This window comes from Rhincodon typus, chromosome 8 (assembly GCF_021869965.1).
Source record: "Rhincodon typus isolate 14 chromosome 8, sRhiTyp1.1, whole genome shotgun sequence".
Taxonomy (NCBI): domain Eukaryota; kingdom Metazoa; phylum Chordata; class Chondrichthyes; order Orectolobiformes; family Rhincodontidae; genus Rhincodon; species Rhincodon typus.
Genome location: NC_063339.1, coordinates 26,242,756 through 26,259,498, shown reverse-complemented (window position 1 = coordinate 26,259,498; position 16,743 = coordinate 26,242,756). Strand labels below are relative to the sequence as shown.

Below are 16,743 nucleotides of genomic sequence, written 5' to 3'. Positions count from 1 at the left end.
TGTAAAGCTCTAACAATGTGTTCCACTAACAACTCAACTGAAAAACTACTTCCTTTTCAGTCTGACATGTGTTGTTCTATAAACAAGTAAGTTGTCCAGAATATTATATGCTCCATCAGACAAAAAATTCTATTAAGGCTGCAATCCTATGGATCTTTGTTCCTGTCAAAGAACTGTCTGTTCAGGGAAAGTCCTTCTTTCTGAAAAATGTCCAAGGCCTATATTCTGTTTCTCTCCCCAGTGAACAGTTATGGGGATGATGAGGAGTTGACTACATCTGCAGACAGCGATGAGGAAGTGATCAAACAGTTTGAATTCTCTGTGTCGAGGTCCCAGAGTTTCCACTCTACAGTGTCAGACAAGGTGGCGCAGGCGGGTTTAGAGCGTAGGCAGAAATTTAATCGTTTACCTTCGAATCACGAAGAGTACAGCACAGAGGCCTCTGAAGTTGAAGGTACCATGCATGGCTTGTAGGATTACTAGACAATGTAATAGTCTGCACCCTTTGCTGGTTTCCTTTGCAGCTTGCAACCTTGAATGTGTTTTCCTTTTCATTCTCGTATTGATTTCATTCCCGCAATGTGCCTTTCTAACTTCAGACACATATTGCATAACGGTAGTGAAAAATAAAGACTGAGCTGCATGAAATCCTTGCTCAAGTTAATAAAAGCAATAGCAATTCTGTCATGTTTGCATGAGGTAACCAATATGTTTTTGTATTGAGATTTTGTTCTAAGTAAATTGGAACCTATGAAACTGAGAAATACTTCATGTAAATTGTTTAAGCACATCTTTATCAATTATTATTTTCCATATTGTGAGCTAGTACTGATTAAAAGGTGATGTGACAGAATCCTACCCCTGTTGTTATATATGTTGTTGTTTGCAGTCTTTTTGCTTCATGATGCTTTAAAAATGTCTTTCACGTTTACCTGTTCAGATACAGATAAACAACATCAGTTTAGCATCCACGATAATTGTTCTTATCAAGAAGATCAGTTATCTACGGGTTCAGGCACTGCGTCTGAGAGCAGAACAGGTCATCAAAAGGCTTCAGATGAAGCAGCTGGGACTCTGGATAAGAATCATGGGAAACAGCAAACTGAAGAGGGAAGTCCTGATCAAGGGACCAACTTTGACAATCAGGCCTATGAAGGAAATGACCAAACAGATAGTTCATCAGCATGGAGCCCAGAGGTAATGCGTTATGAATTGAAACAATATGTCAGATGTTACTTTATTCACAGATTTTAATGTTTAGGCGAAAAAGAAACACTGGGCAAAAAATTAACTTAATTGGTTCTAATTCATTATAAGCCTCCTTTCTCTTGACCTTTGTCTTATTCACACTGAACATAATAGGTAAATAAAAACCAAAAGAATTTCAGATGCTGTAAATCAGGAACAAAAACAGAAGTTGCTGGAAAAACTCAGCAGGTCTGGTATTATTTGTGAAGAAAATTCACAGTTAACGTTTTGGGTCCAGCTTCCTCTGTTCTGCAGAAGGGTCACTGGACCCAAAACGTTGACTCTGATTTTTCTTCACAGATGCTGCCAGGCCAGCTGAGTTTTTTACAGCAACTTCTGTTTTTGTCCATAATAGCTAAATAGTTGAGCATAGTTTCTGTGCTTAAATTGCTCAAATTGCATTATAACCGTCTTAAATGAAAATGAAAATTGATAATTATTCACTTTGGAGCTAGATACGGACATTGAAACTGTGCTAGAATGAAATTATAAACACATCCAACACATCTTTTTCTGATGTTATTGAATTGTACCTGAAAAAGGTTCCATTATTTTCTTTTAACACTTAAACAACTTTTTTGCTAAAGCAGTGCATTGTGGTAAATGTCATTTGTATTTTGTATTTATGGCCCTCCAAATAAAAACACATAAATAGCAGTGACCCTGAACTAGTTCTGGATGGGAAAATGTGTGTCAGTGTGGGATCAGGTGCAAATAATGATTTTTTTAAAGGAATGGAACTTCAAAGAGATTTTTTTTTAAGTGTACCTTCTGTTGTCGCACATTAAAGTTCAAGAAGGTGGCTCACTACCACCTTCTCCAGGCCAGTTAAAGATGGGTCTCTTTGCTTGCCCACCCAGTGTCATCAATATCCATGAATGAAAAGAAAGATATTAATTTCAGCCCAAGAGTCTTGACTCATCTCAGCCGCAGGACTGTCACTGATCTTTAGTTAACTTGTATCCTGAAGTTAGAGACTGGAAAAACAGGATTCCCACTCTTGAATGGAATCCAGTGTACACAAATTAAAAAATCTTCCTCTGTTGCACCCTATATTCAAATATTTAAGTTTGAATTTGATGAATAATGACTATCTATGTGACCGGTTACAGCAGACGTTTCCAGCAGTATCAAATCACGTCCAACATAAGGGCATTGTCAGCATTGTGAGAGTCAAGAAAAATATTCTACTATTTCTTTTGTAACATGTGATACCATATATACAGGGATAACAAGGTGTAGAGCTGGATGAACACAGCAGGCCAAGCAGTATCAGAGGAGCAGGAAAGCTGACGTTTCGGGTCGAGACCCTTCTTCAGAATATTTTCTCTACACCTTGTTATCTCAGATTCTCCAGCATCGGCAGTTCTTCCTAACACCATATATACATGTGTATTATCATTATATGGCCTTTGTCTTTAGTTACTGCTTAGCCTTATGTTTAGAATATGACATCGTATGCCTTATTACAGACCGTATAAACATTATTATTTTGAATGTTGCTATCACCATAAATATTACTTAAATATTTATATGAAAAACGTTTTCTGTAAATTTTGCTTTTTTAAAATGCTTCTGTGGACACTGTCCATCTCTATGCTATACTCTGTTGTGAGATGCGGTTGTCCATGCAGTCTGCTGTCAGAACTCTACCAATCCCACTGAACTCCAATCGTGCTGCCAGGCAACATGAAAAAGATGTTGGCCATTCTGTAAGACCATTCTCTTCTTCTGCTTGATATTTGACTCACTGTCATGGAATGACTGCCCTTGACATCAAGACCACATTTGGCACCAAGAAACTCTCTAAAAGAAGACTCAATGGGAATCGGGGGAACATTCACCACTGGTTAGAGTCATACCTGGCTCATAGGAAGGTGGTTGTAGTGATTGGGGTTCGGCATCTCAGCTCCAGGACATCTTTGAAGCTACTCCTCATGGTATTGTCCTCAGCTGCTTCATCAATGATCTTCCCTCCATCATAAGGTCAAGGTGGGAATGTTTGTCAATGATGGTACAATGTTCAGCACCATTCTTGACTCCTCAAATACTGAAACAGTCCATGATATGAACAATATCCAGGCATGGGCTGACAAATGGCAATTAAGAGTCATGCCACACAAATGCCAGAGAGAATCTAACCATCAGCCCTTGACATTCAGTGGCATCACCATCACTGAATCCCCCACTGTCAAATTCCTGGGGGTTACAATTGACCAGAGCTGAACTGGACTAGCCATATAAATACTGTGGCTACGACAGCTGATCATAGCTAGAAATCTTGCAGTAAGTAACTCACCTCTTGACACCCAAAGCCTGCCTTCCATTTATGGGGCACAACTCAGGAGTGTGATGGAACACTCCCCATTTTCCTGGATGAATTCAGCTCCAATGGCACTGAAGAAGCTTGACACCATTCAGGCAAAGCAGCACGCTTAATTGGCACCATATCCACAAGCATTCACTCCCTCCACCACTGATACTTAGTAGAAGCAGCATGTACTGTCTGCAAGATAAACTGCAGAAATTCACCAAGGCTCTTTTGACAGCACTTTCCAAATCCGCAATCACTTTCTTCGAGAAGAACAAGCGCAGCAGATATGTGGGGACACCAATACCTGCAAGTTCCTTTCAAACCACTCGCCATCATGACTTGGAAACATAGGCATTTGACCATGTACCATACATAAGGTTAAGATGAGAGCCCACAGTGTACGTTGTAGTATATTGACATGGATACAGAATTGGCTAATGGGCAGGAAACAGTAAGTGGGGATACGGCGGTAACGCAGTGTGGAGCTGGAGGAACACAGCAGGCCAGGCAGTATTAGAGGAGCAGGAAAATTGACATTTCGGGTCAGGACCCTTCTTTAGAAATGGGTCAACTTTCCTGCTCCTCTGATGCTGCCTGGTCTGCTGTGCTCCTCCAGCTCCACACTGTGTTATCTCTGACTCCAGCATCGGCAGTTCTTACTATCTCCAAGTGGGGATACGGCTCTTTTTCAGGTTGGTGACCTGTAACCAGTGGAGTTCCACAGAGATCGGTGCTGGGACCACAACTACTTACAATATATATTCATGACTTGGAGGAAGGAAATGAATGTACTGTTGCCAAATTTGCAGACGACACAAAGATAGGTGGAAAAGTGGTGAGAGAGATACAAACAGTTTGCAGAGAAGTATTGATAGGTTAAGTAAGTGGGCAAAATAAGTCGGCAAATGGAATATAATGTGCAAAACTGGGAAGTTGTTTATTTTGCAAGGGACAGGAAAAGAACAATATTATTGAAATGGAGAAAAACTGCAGAAAGCTGCAACACAAAAGGACTTGGGGGATAATGTGCATGAAACACAGAAAGTTAGCACACAGGTACAGCAGGCTGATGGAATGTTGGCTCTTATTTCAAGAAAGTTGGATTATAAGAGTATGGGAGTATTACTGCAACTGTACAGGGTGTTGATGAGACCACAACTGGAGTACTGTGAGCAGTTTTGGCCCCCTTATTTAAGGAAAGACATTATTTCATTGGATGCAGTTCAGATAAGGCTCACTAGGATGATCCTTATGGAGGGACTGTCTTGTGCACAGAGGTTAGACATGTTGAGACTTTGCTGACTGGAGTTTAGAAGAATGAGAGGTGATCCCATTGAAACGTATAGGATTCTTAAGAGGCTTGACAGGGTAAGGATGTTTCCCCTCATGGGAGAGGCTAGGACTAGAGGGCATAGTCTCAGAATAAAGTGGTGCCAATTTAAGACTGAGATGAAGAGGATTTCTTATTTCAGAGGATTGAGCGTTTTTGGATTCCTTTCCACAGAGAGCTGTAGAGGAAGAGTCTTTGTGATCTTTAAGCTGAGATACATAGATTCTTGATTAATAGGGGAAACAAGAGTTACGGAGAAAGGGCAGGAAAGTGGACATTTGAAGTGTCAGATCAGCCATGATCCTGCTGAATGGCAGAGCAGGCTAGAATGCTCTCCTTCTGTTCCTATATCTTATGGTCTTATAATGACTGTATCACTGTTCCTTCAGTGTCGCTGGGTCAAAGTCCTGAATCTCATTCCCTATGGCGCTGTGGATGTGTCTATACCAAATGGACTTCATAAAGGCAGCTTTCCACCACCTTCTCAAGAACAGCTAGGGATAGGCAATAAATGATGCCCCTGCCAGTGATGTCCGCATCCCATGAATGAATAAGGAAAAATCATAAAGTGCAGAAGAATGCTCTTTTTAAAAGAGCTTTCCAATTAAATTTCACTGTCCAGGGAATTGCAAGCCTAAATATAATCCAATTTTCTTAAAGGGGAACCTCTGCTATTTTTGTTACACATAGTGGATTCCTGCTTGCCTCAGTGTAGACAGAGGGAAAGTGCTCCTGTCCACGTACAGCAGGTTGCCCATAACTTGTTGACTAACCACTGTCCTATTGCTGACCTGGAAATCAGTACCAGCAGGTAGGGGCCTTTCCAGAAGTTCTAAATCCCCACACAACATAGAAATGTGGTTATTCTATACCCTCTGTTTAAAAATTACATGGGCAAAGAAACATCTCCTTTATTTACTTGAATTATATTACAATCCTGCTTCATTTTTTTTAGTTTCAAAGAAAGAAGGGAATGAATCTGTGTGAGAACTGGTGAACAAAGTATTGCTAAATCTAACAGCTCTACAATGTTTGGGGAGACTATGTAACCTCATACACTGGATTAGCTGTTCTGAGTTTTTATGTTATTTGATCACATTATTTTTCCCCCCTCTGTCAAGCTGTCTTCACATTTTTTAATGTTTCAATCCAGTAACTGGATGCCTGTCTGATGCATGGTTTCAAGGCTCTTGATCTAATTACTTCTATAAACCTATTTATAGGGATAGATCCTTGATCTTTGTCGTAGAAGCAATAGTTTTTAAAAAAGCACAAAGGGTGAATTCTTCATCTTTTAATTCCAAATGTGGCCTTGATCCTGTGCCACGATGCTGAATAATAGCAATTTGGAGCACACTGGAAAGATACCATTCTGTGATTGAGGTATTAAGTGCCATAAATTGGGGGAGGAGGACGAAGCGAGCGTTGAGTAGCGATTTAAAACAGTGCACTCATACTTGATGTCTCTCGTTTTCTTGGCTTTTGAATCAAAGCCAGAAGAAAATGAAATGAAGGCTTCCTCTCATTGACTGCTATAAAGGGTTATTGGAACAATGTGTTCCAGCGCTTTAATTCCAGTTTTTAACTCTCTTCCAGGTTCCCCACATGAGCTATTGAAGTAGGTTGTTTTTGAACATGTTCCCAGTTCATTACTTCCTGAGTAACAGTTATGTTTGTTTTCACCCCCTCCTGTTTGATTCGCTTTGCATTATTAAGTCATACATCATTTGTGAATGGAAATCAAGTTCTAGCGCATTAGCTCTGTTGTTCCTACGAGCACACATGCTCATGTTTTCAGCTGGAGTCTGAGGGTCACTTGCTTAATCCTTTTCTTAGGAGGCCATGTGCTGCATCTCTACCGTCACATTGACTGAAATTGGCTAATCTAGCATTGATTCAGGAACAAATGTTGAACCTTCCTCAATATTTCCTGATTTGGTGCGTTTAGGGAGCCGCATATTCCATATTTTCTATGCTTCTAAAGAAAGTAGTTAAAATTATAATTAATGGTTATATTGTATACAGTGTGATAAAACCAGAGGCTAAATGATGCTTAGTCAGTGTCCAATAATGTACTTTTCTCATCAGAATTTTAATTCTACTTCATGATCTCAAATCTATATCCCACTAATTTCTTGTTTCCAGTATTTATCCCTTAATTACCTCATGAACACCCCCTGCTCCATTGTTCCATTGGATTTTGGGCATCTCTACCAGACTCCCCACTAGATAATCTAACGATTACAAGTAATTTATGTTGAGACAATTTCACAGCATGATGGAATGTTTTTTACTGAAAACATACATTAACCACAAGACTTTGATCATCTTCAGGAGACAGAGGGTAAAGCAACAGTTCCTCAGCAACAGGACCCACCTGAGCCAATTTCCAAATGTGGAGACCTCGACCTCACATTCAATTACAAACCCTCCAGCCACAAACTGGCTGTTACAATAGTTACAGCTAAAAACATCCCAGATAAGGACCGCAGTGGGGCTAACTTATGGCAGGTTCATACAGTCCTCCTACCGGGCAAGAAGCAACGTTCCAAAACCAATGTGCAGCGGGGACCTATGCCAGTGTTCAATGAGACTTTTAGGTTTAATAAGATGGAGCCAGAGGACCTGCACAATTATGCTCTCCGATTTCGCCTGTACGCGGTGAGGAAGATGAATCGAGTGAAAATGATGGGGGAGAAGTTGTTTTACCTCAGGAATCTAAACCAGGAGGGAGAAATGGAAGTTTCGCTAATCCTGGAGCCAAGGAGTAACATGACAGTAAGTACAATAATGAGAAACAAATTAAACATCCACTTTGCTGAAACATAATTAGTGACAGATGACAGCATTGAACAAAACAACATAAAAGTAAGCCATTCTGCCCATAGTGTCAATGCTGGGGCCCCTGTAAAGAGCTGTCCAGCACATTCCACTCCCCTGCACTTTCCCCATGATGCGTCAAGCTTCTCCACTTCATGTATTCAAAGGAAACCTCTTCATCTCACCCCTGCTTTCATTTCAGATGAATTTAAATTGATAAATTCAATAGTTGTAGTCAATCTGCTCCATCCAAACTGTCAGCATTCAGAAGAAACCTCTCTTTTTCAAAAGCAGGCAGCTTAGTAAAAATGAGTGACCTATTGACTATTGAAGTGCCTTTGCTGACATATTTGAAGTTTTCTTATTGTTTTCCTTTAATTGAAACATTGCAGAGAGTATAACTGTCCAGTGCTGATTGAAGGACCCTTAATCACGGTATAGACAGCAAATATAAATTGAATATTTAATAGCTCCAAAATTGCTGATTGGACAAAATTAACAGTTCATAAAGATGAGTGAAAAGTTTAGTTAATTATTAGTAAAGTTATGGTAGAACGGTTTTTCTTTCCTACATTGGTTGCATGGGCATCATTCAGAATAATTATTTTTAAATGGTTGTGAACATCTCAATTAAACTTTCACCATTGTCTTTAACACAAAGTTGTTAAGGTTTCCTGCTACACCAATAGGTGGCATCCTAACTTACAATGAGGACTTTTGACATGCTCCATTGCATCACAACATAGGGTCGTCTGTTTGCCCTCATGTTCAATTTACCAACAGAATGTTTTCAGAAACAAAACTCCACCAGTTATTTCTTAGCTATTGAAAGTTTGAACACCTGAAATAAGGATCTGAGCAAAAAAGAAACGAGATGACACATGTATCACAATGACAAAATTTGAGCCTTTTAGAGAATCGTGGAATCCTTACAGTGCGGAAGGAGGCTGTTCAGCCCATCGAGTCTGCACTGACGCTCTGAAGAGCATTCCACCCAAATTCAGCCCCCTATCCTTCCCTATAACCCTAAATTTACTATGGTTAATCCACCTAGCCTGCACATCCCTGAACACTACGGGAAAATTTAGCACGGCCAATCCACCTAACCCTACATTTAGGATGGTTAATCGCCTAGCCTGCACATCCCTGAACACTATGGGAAAATTTAGCATGGCCAATCCACCTAACCTGCAAACCTTTGCACTGTGCAAGGAAACTGAAGCACCCAGTGGAAACCCAGACTCAGGGAGAACATACAAACTCCACACAGACAGTCACCCAAGGCTGGAATAGAATCTGGGTCCCTGACACTATGAGGCAGCAGTGCTAATTACTGTGACACAGCTGCACCATTGTGTTTTCTAAAGACTTCATTGAATATGCACTGATGATCTTAAAAAAATCTAGGTTGTTCTTGCCTTATTTTAGTTGAATTCAAATAACAATTTTCTTCTTTTCCAAAGGTTAACAGTATGTCACATGTCACATTTGGACTAGGATTTATTTTGAACAATGGATTAAGTTGTGATTTGCTATATGGGAAACAATGGTTGCTTTTCGTCATTTATGTAAATGATTTAGATGAGAATATAGGAGGTATGGTTAGCAAATTTGGAGGTTACACCAAAATAGTGGACAGTGAAGAATATTATCTAAGAGTACAATGGGACCTTGGTCAGATGGACCGAGGAGTGGCAAATGGAGATTAATTTAGATAAATGTGAGGTGTTGCATTTTGTTAAGGCAAACCAGAGCAGGGCTTATACAGTGACAGTAGGAACTGCAGATGTTGGAGAATCTGAGATAACAAGATGTAGAGCTGGATGAACACAGCAGGCCAAGCAGCATCAGATGAGCAGGAAAGCTGACGTTTCGGGCCTAGACCCTTCTTCAGACCCAAAATGTCAGCCTTCCTGATCCTCTGATGCTGCTTGGCCTGCTGTGTTCATCCAGTTCTATACCTTGTTATCTCAGGGCTTATACAGTTACTGGTAGGGCACAGGGGAGGGTTGCCGAACAAAGAGACCTAAGGGAGCAAGTTCATAGTTCCTTGGAAGTGGAATTACAGCTAGGCAGGGTAGTCAAGAAGGCTTTTGGCATGCTTGCCTTCATTGGCCAGTGCATTGAGTATAGGAGTTGGAATGTCATATTGTGGCTGTACAGGACATTGATTAGGCCACTTTTGGAATACTGCATTCAATTCTGGTCTCCCATCTGTAGGAAGGATGCTGTTAAACTTGAGAGGATGCAGAAAAGATTTACAAGGATGTTGCTGGGATTGGAGGGTTTGAGCTATAGAGAGAGGTTGAATGGGCTGGGGCTTTTTTCCCTGGAGCTTCAGAGAGTGAGAGGTGACCTTATACATGTTTATAAAATCATTAGGGGCATGGATAGGGTGAATAGCCAAGGTCTTTTTCCTAGTGTCGGGGAGTCAAAAACTAGATGGCATAGGTGTAAGGTGAGAGGGGAAAGATTTAAACAGCACCCTAGAGGTAACTTTTTCACGCAGATGGTGGTGCATTTATGGAACGAGCTGCCAGAGGAAATGGTGGAAGTGGGTACATTACAACCTTTAAAAGGCATCTGGATGGGTGTATGAACAGGAAAGGTTTAGAGAGATGTGGGCCAAATGCTGGCAAAAGGGTCTAGGTCAGTTTAGGATTTCTGTTCGACATGGATGAATTGGACTGAAGGGTCTGTTTCCATGCTGAAAAGTATTTTTAAAAGAGAGATTGGAGCAGACAAGGACATCCGGGGGAAAAAAGCAGCAATACAAAAAAGGCAGAGATATTTCAGAGAACAACTGTGGGCCCTGCCACAGGATATTCAGTCGCTCTTGTTAATGGGATTATTTTGTTTTCGGGCAATCCTTCCTGCACATGACAGTGTTCTTTACAGGAGATGGAAAATGACAGTCTGCACACCCACAATTTCCTGATGCACACTGCTGTGAGCATCTTCTACTTAAAGACAGGAAACATATCAATGTTGCAGATATCGCACCGATGAATCATGTCACCTATGTTACTATCTTAGGATCCACTGCATACTGAATAGTATCATGTATTTAAGCACAATGATGATATTTCTGACCACCTTTTGAAATACTAAACCTTAGTATTTGGATAAATGTTCATTGAGTATCTCAGATTAAAGGTAATGTTTTGATGTCTTACAGAGTGGAGATTCACAGATCAGTCTGTCTGCCATCTCTCACAGTGACAGTGCTTCGTCTACACAATCACTTTCACACGGTGGAACTCCGGAACTACTCGTTGGATTATCTTACAATGCCACGACAGGAAGACTTTCTGTTGAAGTAATCAAAGGCAGTCACTTCCGAAACTTGGCTCTGAACAGACCGCCTGGTTAGTGAAATAAATCTTTATTGCAACAGAACAGTTATGGCATATTCAATTGAAATGTTTGTTCATATAGTCCCTTTCTCAATTATTTTCACATTTCCCCATTCTCCCTTCAAGAATGTACACACATGACATTCACCATGAGTAAACTCTCATCCCAGGACTTTTGGAGTTTGGATACATGTGACCAATTAAAATGGAAGATGAGAAATACTCATTACTCTATCCTTTCTGTCCCACACAGTTGTAATGTCTGAGGCATCATAATACATGGAGTGTGCACTGATAACCCAGGCCAATTAGGGGAGAGAAATGGAAAACTCCTTTGTGTTTTACCCCAACCCTCTCCACCTTAGTCCAGGATACCATGTAGGTCCTGTACAATAAAGCAATAATGCAAGTAATCTCTGCAGCAGCCACAAATAAATCCATCTCTTGTTTGAACTTGGAATTTATTGAGTAGTCCTTTTCTACACTGTTTCCAAAGGCTCAATATCCTCAGGTTGTTATAAGGTCAAATTTTGACAAAAGGTTACCAAATTAGGGTCACCAAGGTCTTGCACGCAAGGTCATGATGACATTTTTTGCCTTATAGTGAATTACCATGCAGAACACACCCTACAACATTATTTGATTTAACTCTAGCCTCACAGCATTAACCATAGATCATCCTGTTGGGCATTAAAATACCCAGATCATTTTTTTACTACCATTGACTTTAATTCTATTCACTATAGAGGATTTGCATGTTTCACTTTCCCCCGTGTATGGTGCTACACCTTTCTAAATTGAAAATTGTTTGCCAAATACAAGAACACCTTGATCTACTTGTAGTGGTCAAGCATCCCAAAGTCCAACTTTTGCATAAATCTTGGCATTGTTTCAAATTTTCAGGTCATTCTCCACCACCATTTAGATAACTTAAAAAAATGTAAATAACAAAAGTCCTAACACTGGCCACTTGCAGTGGGTTTCAGATTGCATCCAAATCTATTCCTCAGCAATTTTCACTCTATGGGCGTTCAGCCAATTTTCAATCCAACACAATGGGGTATCCAAAGGAAGTTTTGACTTATTTCCAAATAGCAGATATCTAGAAATTATAATTGTCTGAAATAAAACTGTAAGATCCATACCTAGAAGTAAAATGTTTTCTAAAGCTAAATTGTGCACATTGTTCTTTAATAAGAGACAACAAGTGTGGAGCAGGAGGAACACAGCAGGCCAGGCAGCACCAGAGACACAGGAAAGTTGACGTTTCGCGTCGGGACGCTTCTTCATTTCTGAAGAAGGATCCCAACCCGAAACGTCAACGGTCCTGCATCTCTGGTGCTGTCTGGCCTGCTGTGTTCCTCCAGCTCCACACTTTGTTATCTCAGACTCCAGCATCTGCTGTTCTTGCTAACACATTATTCTTTAATTGTTCTCATTATAACAGCTTTGTATCAGATGGGCAGTTGATATAATGTACATATACCTAATTGATTAGACATAGATGCTATCGCTGAAATTATTGGCAAGGAAATGGCACACAAATAAAAGGAATATTGATGATATTCCTTCTGAATAAACATACAATCGTACTGATAACAGAAACAGTTTCAGTACCACAAGAAATGGCTCCTTGGCTGATGTGTGTAAAGTCAAGCGTGGTGTCCAATGTCAGAATTCTGATTCAGTTTGTCATCCTTCATTTCTGAATGGTTGCCACCTTGGAAAGATTTTATAATGTTAAAATCAGAGTGCTTACTTTGGTTTATTTCAAAAATATATTTTATGCTTAAAAAACTGTACACATAGTCACTAATGCAGTTTGGTACTGTACAATAACATATGAAGAAAACAAGCAACATTGGAGTTTAACTGTAACCAACAAATAAACCAAAGGCATCTCTTACTTGTACAAGACTATTATTGCATGCATCTGAGGCATGAGGAGGGTCCAATTACTGAACGAAACCCAACTTAACTTCAGCAAGAAGATCTCAGACAGTAACCAGGTTAGAGTGCTGGTTTAATGAATGTTCACTGCAAATTAATCTGCCTCCTTACAGAGGAAGACATTTTATTGTTGAAGGTATCACACCCCTCCCTCCTTTTATAGGAATAAATTATATTTGAAATCTCTTCGAAGTTTTTCAGTCTTGTAGATTTAGGGACTTCTCAATAACATTAATTAGGTACAGCATCCCAGAGCTTTGCGACAGCTAATAGTAAAGCCTGTAGTTTTAAGCTGCCTTGTGAGCCATTCACATTCTGCCCTACTTTGAGTGTCACTGTGTAGATTGGCAGATTTTCAGAGCTGGTTTCAAGATGGCTTGAAGCTCAAACCTCTACTGTTTACAATAGCTTTTTATAGAAAATTCCCCAGAATTACTGTCACTGTGCAAGCCCCTCATGAAAAGAGACTCTGCTTTAAGGAGCACTATTATTTAATTCTGTAAAGGGGAAGGAATGTCTAGAGGAATACTCTGAGTATAAAGTACAACCATTGGAATTTCTATCTCATTTAACTGGGGATAGAAAATTGAAGAATAGGAAAATGGTAGAACCATAAATCAATTTGTTTAAAATATATTTTTTCCCTGTAGCTCCCTCTGAGAAATCAATACTTGCATGAGATGACTGTCCAGCTTGTAGGTGTTCATTTGATCAAACAAGGCTAGACTGATATTGAGAAACAGCAAGTGAGATAAGATCCACAAATAACTCCAGTGACATTGCATTGTTGGTAGAGCTTTTACCACTGCATTCACTTTATAATTAACTATTGTGCAGTTTGCCTGAGTCTACATAGAGCCATAGAGATGTACAGCATGGAAGCAGACCCTTCGGTCCAACTTGTCCATGCCGATCAGTATCCTAAATTAATCTAGTTCCACGTATCAGCATTTGGCCCATAGCTCTCTGAACCATTCCTAATCATATACCCATCCAGATGCCTTTTAAATGTTGTAATTGTACCAGCCTCCATCACATCCTCTAGCAGTTCATTTCAACATACGCACCACCCACAGCATGAAAAAATTGCCCCTTTTAAGTCTTTCCCCTCTCACCTTAAACCTATGCCCTCTAGTTTGGACTCTCCTGTGCTGAGGACTGTCCTATGCTATTCACCATATCTTTGCCCCTCATGATTTTATAACCTCTATAAGGTCACCCATTAGCCTCTGGTGCTCCAGGAAAAATAACCCCAGCCTATTCAGCCTCTTCCCATAGCTCAAACCGTCCAACCCTGGCAACATTGTTGTAAATCTTTTCTAAACCCTTTCAAGTTTTATAAGATCCTTCCTATAGCAGGGAGACCAGAATTCACGCAGTATTCCAAAAATGGCCTAACCAATGTCCTGTACAACTAGGGAAGCAATGGCCCAATGGTATTATCATTGGACTGTGAATCAAGAGACCCAAGTAATATTCTGGGCATCCATGTTTGAATCCCGCCATGGTAGATGGTGGAATTTGAAGTCAATAAAACACCTGGAATTAGAAGTCTACTGATGACCATGAATCCATTGTCAATTGCCAGAAAAACCCGTCTGGTTCGCAAATGTCCTTTAGGGATGGAAACTGCCATCCTCTCTTACTTTGGACGACATGTAACTCCAGACCCACAGCAATGTGGTTGACTCTTAACTGCCCTCTGGGCAATAAATATTGGCCCAGCCAGTGATGCCCTCAGCCCATGAATGAAAAAAAAAACAAACCACAACATGACCTCCCGAATCCTATACTCAATGCCAGTGCACCATAAGTTACGGTTCTTCAGTGGAACACTTTCATTTCGAGTATGCCACGTACTTTTTATTCATTCATGGGACATAGGTGTTTGAAGGACTGTCAATTTCCGATGTGAGACACATCAGAGATTGGCATTGATTGAGGTTCATAAAGTGGTATGAATGAAGAGGAGTGTTGTTGTTGAATCCTGGATTTTAACAGCTCCTAGGAATGGACTGGCATAAGGTGGGTGGAGAGAGGTGGGGTGGGGAGGGTGGGAAACGCGTAAAATTGCAGGGAAATTGGAGACAGGTGTGTATCGTTTTTCTCCTGTCACCATGGAATTATACCAGCAGCAGCCCAGTTGGAGGACAGTCCACACACTCTCCCATCTAGAAATCATGTGAGTCACTTTAGCAGCTAATTAAGGGATGCTTTCTTCTGCCATTGGTTTTCTTTTTTAACTAGTCATAAGACTCTCTGCCTCATAGAGTGACCGCCTGATGAATTCTGGCAGCTTCCTATTGTGCTTGGCACTGGTGTAGGTGGCGGGGCTCTGGGGAGTAGGGGGGTGGGTGCACGCGGTGTGAGGTAGTGTGGAGTGTCTTATTTTGATAAGCAGAAGCCCCGGGTGACAATGGGCCACATCCACAGCAATCCACCTCTTGCCCTGCCACCTTGCCCCAATGTCTTCAGATGGCACCAGTTTTAGAGGATGACTTAGTGTCCTTCCCTTTCAGGTTTAATCCCAGTGGTATCCATTGTGGCTGGTTGGTTGGCAGCTCCTGGACCCTCAGGCTGCCCTTTAAAGGGATGGCAGCCCACAGTGCAACTAATTGGCTCCTTGATGCCCCTTCCCCCCATCCCTGCAAGAAAACAAAGCCAGGAGTCATCACCATGTTTCCAACCTGTTGTGGGAGTCACCGTTGTGACCCTAATTATTCAACCTGCAATATGTGGTAGCTGGTCATAACATAGGATGTAAAAGCAGACATGAGACATAGAGGGACAAATTCTCATTTTTGATAGGGCTAGGAAATTGGTGATAGTAAAAATGGAATTCAAAGCTGAGGTGGTGACATGGCTTAGTAACAGGCCAGGGATGGTACTAAGGGGAGGCAGTAGTTGTGTTACTGAAGAAGTAATACAGAACTTCAGGCAAATGTTCTAGGAACGTGGGTTCGAGTCCCACAAGGTATAATGGTCCCCCATAAAAATCCGAAATAAAAAAAAGACTAAACTAATGGAGACTGTTGGAGAGAGTCTTGAGTCCTGTGGTCAGTAGCACAAATTGATCTTTGTTCTGAACTGCTTACAATGCATTGTGGGAGAGATCTCTAGGACACTGTATCTTTCCGAATAAAGTCCAGGATATTTATACATAGGTCAATACAGTGGTTACATGCAACATTGACATCAGTGCATGCCACATCCCCTCTGACCTACACATCCAATCCTGTGGATACACAATCAATGATGGACAACTTCATGGTCATTCCTAGGCCTCCCATCATCTCATGATGCTCACCAGACCCTCTATCACCTATCTTTGGGCTCTCACAAAACGTCTTATTAATCACATTCCAATACCGACTGTTATGCCCTTCCCAGACATCTGCCAGCTGCATCGTATTTTTGCTTATTACTGATGACTTTTCAAATTCTGTTACGCAGTTTACATTCCTTGCTAACCTTAGTACAGAAGATTAGAATTAATTTCTACCAATTGTAACCTCTGCCAATTAACGTAAAAACCCACCTGATTCACTAATGTCTCTTAGGGAAGGAAATCTGCTATCCTTACTTGGTCTGACCTACATGTGACTCCAGACACACAGCAAATGCAGTCTCTGGGAAATTAAGGATGGACATAAACTCTGGCCCAGTCAGTGATGCCCACATCACATGAATGAATTAAAATTCCACCTGAGACAACAAGGTGCGGG

General features: G+C 40.8%; 1 protein-coding gene and 1 long non-coding RNA gene across 4 annotated transcripts in view; both read left to right on the top strand.

Moving 5' to 3' along the window:
- Positions 1 to 11,085, top strand: part of LOC109916456 (synaptotagmin-16-like) — a 64,612-nt gene extending 53,527 nt beyond the window's left edge. The window contains exons 4-7 of one of the 2 annotated variants that reach the window (XM_048600000.1): positions 242 to 454; positions 941 to 1,197; positions 7,227 to 7,670; positions 10,891 to 11,085. In XM_048600000.1, coding sequence (XP_048455957.1) covers positions 242 to 454; positions 941 to 1,197; positions 7,227 to 7,670; positions 10,891 to 11,085 — 1,109 coding nt within the window. The remainder of the gene's footprint in view (positions 1 to 241; positions 455 to 940; positions 1,198 to 7,226; positions 7,671 to 10,890) is intronic. The other variant, XM_048600001.1, reaches the window with a different exon arrangement.
- Positions 1 to 16,743, top strand: part of LOC109916454 — a 387,714-nt gene that overhangs the window by 324,306 nt on the left and 46,665 nt on the right. The window lies entirely within an intron of this gene.